This window comes from Oncorhynchus clarkii, chromosome 4 (genome assembly GCF_045791955.1).
Source record: "Oncorhynchus clarkii lewisi isolate Uvic-CL-2024 chromosome 4, UVic_Ocla_1.0, whole genome shotgun sequence".
NCBI lineage: Eukaryota > Metazoa > Chordata > Actinopteri > Salmoniformes > Salmonidae > Oncorhynchus > Oncorhynchus clarkii.
In genome coordinates this window covers 21,469,564-21,477,421 of record NC_092150.1, presented here as the reverse complement: position 1 = coordinate 21,477,421, position 7,858 = coordinate 21,469,564, and the positions used below count along the sequence as shown (strand labels likewise).

Below are 7,858 nucleotides of genomic sequence, written 5' to 3'. Positions count from 1 at the left end.
ATAGTAAAATAAAGAAAAACCCTTGAATGAGTAGGTGTTCTAAAACTTTTGACCGGTAGTGTATATATATAAATATACATACATCCAAAGATAAGTAAAGTAAAACCAAACATCAGTCATTTCAGTAAGTAATAGTTTTATGTACATATATGTTCAAGATCAGAACACAACAAACTGGATACCTCTGGAAAATCCCAGAAAATAATCTTGAATACATAATTATAGGAAAACCCACAGTCATACATGTTAACAGTATTGCCAAAAGAATACATAATGATCGTTCGTTCTTCTTTTATGAAGACAAACTCCTCCCTTCTTAGCATTGCTCAATGCTATTCACCTCACCCCAGTGACCAGACAGACATGTAAACTGCTCAAATGAGAAAATAAAAGACTACTACTGTACATTGAGGTTTATCCATTTTTTTCTATGAAAGAAAAGTCTGAAGTTATAGAAACACAGCTGTATATAATCATTACCAAGTAAGGAACTATCTGAATATGCGTCATTTTTTAATAGGGTATCTGAAGTTTCATTGGCTATAGTGGAAAGTGCGAGGATATACAGTGCAATTGGAAAGTATTCAGACCCCTTGACTTTTTCAATCTACACACAATACCCCATAATGACAAAGAAAAAACAGGTTTTTAGAAATGTTTGCAAATGTATTAAAAATAATAAATGAAAATATCTAATTTACATAAGTATTCAGATCCTTTACTCATTACTTTGTTGAAGCACCTTTGGCAGCGATTACAGCCTCGAGTCTTCTTGGGTACGATGCTACAAGCTTGGCGCATCTGTATTTGGAGAGTTTCTCTCATTCTTCTCTGCAGAACCTCTCAAGTTCTATCAGGTTGGATGTTGAGCGTCGCGGCACAGCTATTTTCAGGTCTCTCCAAAGATGTTCGATTGGGTTCAAGTCTGGGCTCTGGCTGGGCCACTCAAGGACATTCAGAGACTTGTCCCGAATCCACTGCTACGTTGTCTTGGCTGTGTGCTTAGGGTCGTTGTCCTGTTGGAAGGTGAACCTTTGCCCCAGTCTGAGGTCCTAAGCACTCTGGAGCAGGTTTTCATCAAGGATCCCTCTGTACTTTGCTCCGTTCATCTTTCCCTCGATCCTGACTAGTCTCCCAGTCCCTGCCACTGAAAAACATCCCCACAGCATGATGCTGCCACCACCATGCTTCACTGTAGGGATGGTGCCAGGTTTCCTCCAGACGTGATGCTTGGCATTCAGGCCAAAGTGTGCAATCTTGTTTATATTGTTCTGAGAGTTTTTAGGTGCCATTTGGCAAACTCCAAGCAGTCTGTCATGTGACTTTTACTGAGGAGTGGCTTCCATCTGGTCACTCTACCATAAAGGCCTGATTGGTGGAGTGCTGCAGAGATGGTTGTCCTTCTGGTTCTCCCATCTCCACAGAGCAACTCTGGAGCTCTGTCAGAGTGACTTTCGTGTAGTTGGTCACCTCCCTGACCAAGACCCCTCTCCCCCGATTGCTCAGTTTGGCCAGGTGGCCAGCTCTAGGAAGAGTCTTGGTGGTTCCAAACTTCTTCTATTTAAGAATGATGCAGGCCACTGTGTTTTGAGGGACCTTCAATGCTGCAGACATTTTTTGGTACCCTTGCCCAGATGTGTGCCTCGACACAATCCTGTCTCGGAGCTCTACGGACTAATCCTTTGACCTCATGGCTTGGTTTTTGCTGACATACACTGTCAACAGGTGCCTTTTCAAAATGTGCCTTTCAAAATCATGTCCAATCAATTGACTTTACCACAGGTGGACTCCAATCAAGTTGTAAAAACATCTCAAGGATGATTAATGGAAACAGGATGCACCTGAGCTCAATTTCGAGTCTCATAGCAAAGGGTCTGAATACTTATGTAAATAAGGTATCTGTTTTTTATTTGTAATACATTTGCAAAAATTTCTAAAAACAGTTTTCACTTTGTCATTATGGAGTATTGTGTGTAGATTGATGAGAAAAAAAATATTTGATCAATTTTAGAATAAGGCTAACAAAATCAAGGGGTCTGAATACTTTCCGAATGCACTGCACATTGATTCTTCTTCAAGGCACAACTTGTACAAAACATTTGAAGTCTGTAAAGATGTGGGAAGTACATATTAAGGGGTCTAAAACACTTTACAAAGGATTATTGCTCACTCTATTACTGATTTCCCTTGAAGATCAATAATCACTGGGTTTTATTACATTATAACATACCCCCACCAACCCATTCCAAAGTACTTTTACTTTCTTTTGACCAGCAAGGCACTCAGTCCAACATCTTCTTTCAAAAACAGCGTACAGAAAAACAATATGAAAATACTCTACATAAAAACTGATGAAAGAAAATTGTAATCATTAAAGTTGCTGGTAGTTAATCATGATATGGTCCTCTTCAATGAGTGCTGCTCCATCAACACAGAGTCAAAATTACAGATGCAGCCCTTCTTGGTAAGAAAAATGAATACAAAGAAAAAAACATTGGTAAACAATGTCCAAACACATTACAGTACAACAAAACAGGCAATCCTCATCTATCTTGTCAAACCATAGATGCACTTCAAGGAGTAAAGGACTTTTGGAGGAGTTATTGTAATGCACAATTGCATGCATTGCTTATTTGATGCCATCAAGGCCAAAACAGACACTTTAGTGTTTTAAAGCATAAATTATAAATACTTTTCATGAATCCATATTATTTGAGACCATCACCATCTTCAACCAATCTATCTTTGTAAAAAGAAAAGTTGTATACTATGGGTACACTATTATGGGTATGTATTGGCAACTAACAAAGTAAGTCAACAAATTAACATACATGAAACATGAAGCCCCTTTGCTACTTGTGGAGAGAAAGTAGAGTAGCAAATGCAGGCCTGAGAACCAGTGAGGAAAAAGGATATGAGAAAGGAAAGTTGTGTTCGCATTATTTGGTTGAGTATTAGCCTTCCTGACCAAAGTCCTCTGTGAACTTCTTGAGTTTGTCCAAGTCCTGCTCGTTCACAGTTGGCTTGGTGTTGTGCAGTGACCTCAGCATATCAGCCTGTGAACAGCACATCACAATGGTCAGTTAGCATCACATACTTGCTCCCTCATGTTCAAAATCTAAAATATCTATGTTCTTCGCACCATGCAAACAATGGGCTCCATGAGTTTCTCCCCATTAACATCCATCCAGGTCATCTCTATGGCGTCTGGATCTCCTGGTGAGCATGGGGTCAGGAGATCGTCTACCACGAGGTTGGGATGGTTCCATGATGACCCTTGGACCTGAGTGTATGAAGAAGAACGCATGGGCAAAAATGGTACATGGATTTGTGATAACTGATGTTTCATTGACAGAGTATTCATATGACTCAATGCTTCCTTTACAACTATCAGATGAGGAAAATTAAATGAATTAAGATTCACTGCACCAAGGTGAGCCCTGTCCCTGTTTGAATGTCACATACCCGTTTGAAGTGAGTGGCCGACTGCACCTTCCTGACTGGCTGCATGAGGGCGTCCCTTACGATGACGCTGATGTCTGCTCCAGAGTAGCCTTCCGTCTTCTTACCCAGGGTCACATAGTCTGATTCAGTGAGCTCGTTGGGGGTGGAGCCCAGATGCAGCTTGAACATGAAGGAGCGGGCTTGCCCCTCAGGCAGAGGGATATAGATCCGCTTCTCAAACCTGAGGCACAGAAACACGACAGTTGTGATATCTGATATGGGAATGTTTATATGGAGATACAGCAAGGGTCATCCCATTATTTATCTCTAATGTTTAACAATCTGTTTAATAAGAGTCACTTGGTCCCAAAATGGTGAATAATACATCTTCACAATAAGATAAAGGACTTGAGATCATCAGAGGATAAATATACACTGACCTTCTCCTAATAGCAGAGTCCAGTGTCCAGGGGATGTTTGTGGCTCCTAGAACCAGGACTCCCTCATTGTCATTTCCAACACCTCAGAGAAGAGAGATAATTATTTAAATATATAGCTGATTCAGTAAAAAGGAAAGCTAAAATCTGGCAAGAAAAATGGTTGTTTAGTTGTTCTGGTGACACCGCACCAACAAAAAGGTTCAGTGCCAAACGACATAATGGCCAAAGCAGTTGTGTCAATACTCAAAGTACAAGGTAATCAGGATCTGAGGACAGGCTTGTGTAAACTGTACTGTCTGTCAGCCCAGTGGCTGGCTCTCTCACCCTGCATCTGGACCAGGAACTCAGTCTTGATGCGGCGGGCTGCTTCACTCTCGTTCTCACTCCTGGAGCCACACAGAGAGTCTATCTCGTCGATGAAGATGATGGAGGGCCTGTTCTCCCTGGCCAGGCTGAACAGGTTCTTCACCAACCTGAAGATAGAAAGAGTTGTGGAGAGTGAATATGAGACCAAAGGACAGTGTGGGAGAAGAATACAGAGGAGAAGGAGAGAGATAGGGATGTATGAGAAATATCCTTTCAAATAGTATATTGATTTGATTGCATAGCAACCTGCCAACCCTCCTTGTCCCATCACTCACTTTTCACTCTCCCCCAGCCACTTGGACACCAGGTCAGAGGAGGAGATAGAGAAGAAGGTAGAGTTGTTGGCTTCTGTGGCCACAGCCTTGGCCAGATAAGACTTCCCTGTACCAGGAGGGCCAAACAGCAGGATCCCTCTCCATGGAGTTCGCTTTCCTGGACACCAAAGACCAATATACTTAGGTATTCTTTATTGAAAACAATTTACTCGTCAGATGCACTGTTCCAAGTCACAATACATCTGTTAATGTCTAGAATGTTATGTGTTTCTTGAATTCCATTATTCATACCGGTGAAGAGGTGAGGGAATTTGATGGGCAAGATGACAGCTTCTTTAAGGGCCTCCTTTGCACCCTCAAGCCCAGCTACATCATTCCACTTGATGTTTGGCTTTTCCATGACGATGGCCCCTGTAACATAGATAGAAGTCAGTGAAATGTAGTACGGCAAATGGGGATGTAACAAATGTTAAAATGTTCTTAACGTTTAAAGTGCCATTTTTTTCTGCTTCAACTGAGAGAGAAAAATACACACAGAAAAACACATGCGAATTCACAATGCAGACATGGTCCTGTGTCTGACCGCTAGGTGGCAATGCAGTTCAAACTACCGCAGTCATGGCAACCAAATGGCGCTCACCTTACTGCTGTCCCCCACACACTCAGCAACGAAGGTAGTTAATGCCATCTTTAGGTTCTCTGGGGTGTGCCTCTCCTCCATGTCCTAAGTGGTTAGTACATGGGACTTCATGTCCCACTGCTCATCAATGTGATGACTCGTTGCGGTGATGTATGACAGCGTGTTCATAGAAATCCAACAATCTGTTGTTAACACCACGTATGGTGTTTGAGATCTCGACCATTGTACTTCCAGAGCAATCATGGTACAATTTCTGTACATTATTATTATTTTTTTACAATTTCACTGTACAATTTGTACACTCTTGTAGTCTGGTTCTAGATATGCCATTAGGACATTGAAGCCGGCATTCTCTACCCTTAACCATGGCTGCATATCAGCTGCAATGATTTCTGTAATCAGAGCTGTGATTTTCTCACTCCATCCCTTATCGCACTTCTTTCGTGTGAAGAGCCTGTTTAATGTCTGTTGTTGGGGGCCTGCGCTGTTGCCAGCAATGGTTTCTGGCTCACGGTCATGGTGTCTCCCTTTCAGATGTTTTAGCATTGCTCCTGTTCTGCCTCTGCACTAGCTCAATTCACCACCTTCTCATTTAACTTCTTAAAGTATTGCCATAAAGGGCTTCGCTGCTGTCGCTTCCCTGTCTCACTCTCTGAAATGTTTTCCAACTGTTAACAATGATGATGTGTGGAGCCCTTTATATCTGTGGGAAATCATTTGAAAGAAGCATTTCTCCTCCTACTAACTTTACAGCATTGTTGGGTTAAGTATTCGTTTAATTTATATTTTTCCCTTTATGGTGGTGATCATTAGTGGTAGTTTTGTGATAACTGCACTGTGAACATCATTTTTTCGGTTTAGGATTTTTGTAAACGTTAACGATCCCAATTTAGTTTAAACGTTCACACCCCTGACAGCAAATATCGCTTTTTATCATTCAAATCAAATACAGATTCAGTCTCACAAGACTGCATTAAAGCTTTGTATGAGCCACACTAAAAATGCTGAAAAGTGAAGTAGCTGATGATATAACTCACCTGAGAGTTGATTTTTAAACTTCTTTTTCTCTGGGTCACCTTCACCTTCATCACTGTCATTCCTGCAAAAGAAAAAACAAAGTAGTTTGAGATCACTGTACTGATAAGGAGGCCCACCTTTATGCCACATAAAAAGTATAAACACAGCTCAAAAGAACCAAGAATCAGATCAGAATGAAGGATTGGTAAGGATTATAACACATCCCAGGATTTCTTATGCTCACTCACCCTTTGTCATCAGAGCCGGACTCCTTGACAGGCTTGGCTGGAGGGGCCTTATCCTTCTTCTTCAAGTATTCCTTCAGCTTCTCTGCTCGGTCCAGGTACTCTGCACACTTTGCCCTGATGCTCTGCTTGGCCTTGTCTCCCTGGGCCTCATCTGCAGGGAGAGGAAATGTAACAGGTTGGCATCACATTATGTCCAAGGCTGGGTAATCTTCACACGTGGGTCATTCAATGTGAAAGTGAAACAAAACTGTTAAAGTTGTTTTCTGAACAAATTGTTCATGTTGATCCATAGCTCCTAATGGGGTCATTTAAAGTTTATTCCAAACTCTGAGGTCAAAGGTGCACAGTTCATAATCATGTCAGTCACACATATATCAGTAAATGAAAGGGAACAGAAAAACAAAGTAGCCTATGTAGATGTTCTGTGTTTGCAGTATAAATGCAAATTAAGAACTTGAAAAAAGAAGTAACAGGAAGTTGAACTGAGATAAGAGACAACTCACATTTAACAACATGAAGGAAGTATTGAATGGAATGCTGGTACAACCGGAGAGCTTCCTCGTAGTTTTTAGCCTTATCCTCTTCTGCAGCCTTGCTTGCAAGATCTATTGCCTTCTGTAACACAATGCATGGGCTATGTTAAAGAAGAACCATAACAACAGAGGGTCGAGCATTAGCATGACGTCATGATCTTGCGGGGCTATGTTAAAGAAGAACCATAACAACAGAGGGTCGAGCATTAGCATGACGTCATGATCTTGCGGGGCTATGTTAAAGAAGAACCATAACAAGAGAGGGTCGAGCATTAGCATGACGTTATGATCTTGCGGGGCTATTTTAAAGAAGAACCATAACAAGAGAGGGTAGGGCATTAGCATGACGTTATGATCTTGTTCCGCAAGATGTCACAAAGGTATGTCAAAATGGCATTTGTAAATGGAAAATCAGAAATCATACACACTTAGTTGATGCGAATTCATTAAATACTTTGGGTCAAGAGAGACATTAACTAGACAAACGTATAATAACGCCATATGAACCCACAGTAGACTAACGATACAATCATGTGTTAGCTACAGTAGTTAGCTAACTTATTTATTTTGTATCTGGCTGGAGATTCACTCACCTGTAAATTGTTATTAGCCATGGGTGCTGGTTACGTACGATGGTAAAAATAACCCACCGTAGAATTTCACTCGTCTCAGTAAATCAACGTGCAATAGCTATAATACGACGTTATTAGCTCTGGTTAGTGTTTTGTTGTCATTTTGGTGACAGTTCTTTAATTCTTCGGAATCTCTTCCGCATCAAGATGTCGAGTGTCACTTCCGCCTATGGTTTACACGTGACATCAACACAAAAAGAGACGAGAGCTTTTTCTGACCTATCGTTGTCAGTTTACTGCGGTCAATTTCACAGCCTATTCTT

General features: G+C 41.2%; 1 protein-coding gene across 1 annotated transcript; it reads right to left on the bottom strand.

Moving 5' to 3' along the window:
* Positions 1–1,887: 1,887 nt before the first annotated feature.
* Positions 1,888–7,786, bottom strand: LOC139406591 (vacuolar protein sorting-associated protein 4B-like). The gene is made up of 11 exons (XM_071149351.1): positions 7,557–7,786; positions 6,934–7,045; positions 6,431–6,581; positions 6,203–6,264; positions 4,817–4,936; positions 4,526–4,682; positions 4,209–4,357; positions 3,885–3,966; positions 3,466–3,685; positions 3,143–3,283; positions 1,888–3,056 (listed from the first exon to the last, which is right to left on the bottom strand). Exons 1-11 carry the CDS (start codon positions 7,575–7,577, stop codon positions 2,955–2,957), a joined length of 1,317 nt encoding a protein of 438 aa, XP_071005452.1. The 5' UTR covers positions 7,578–7,786; the 3' UTR covers positions 1,888–2,954.
* Between the last annotated feature and the right edge of the window lie 72 nt (positions 7,787–7,858).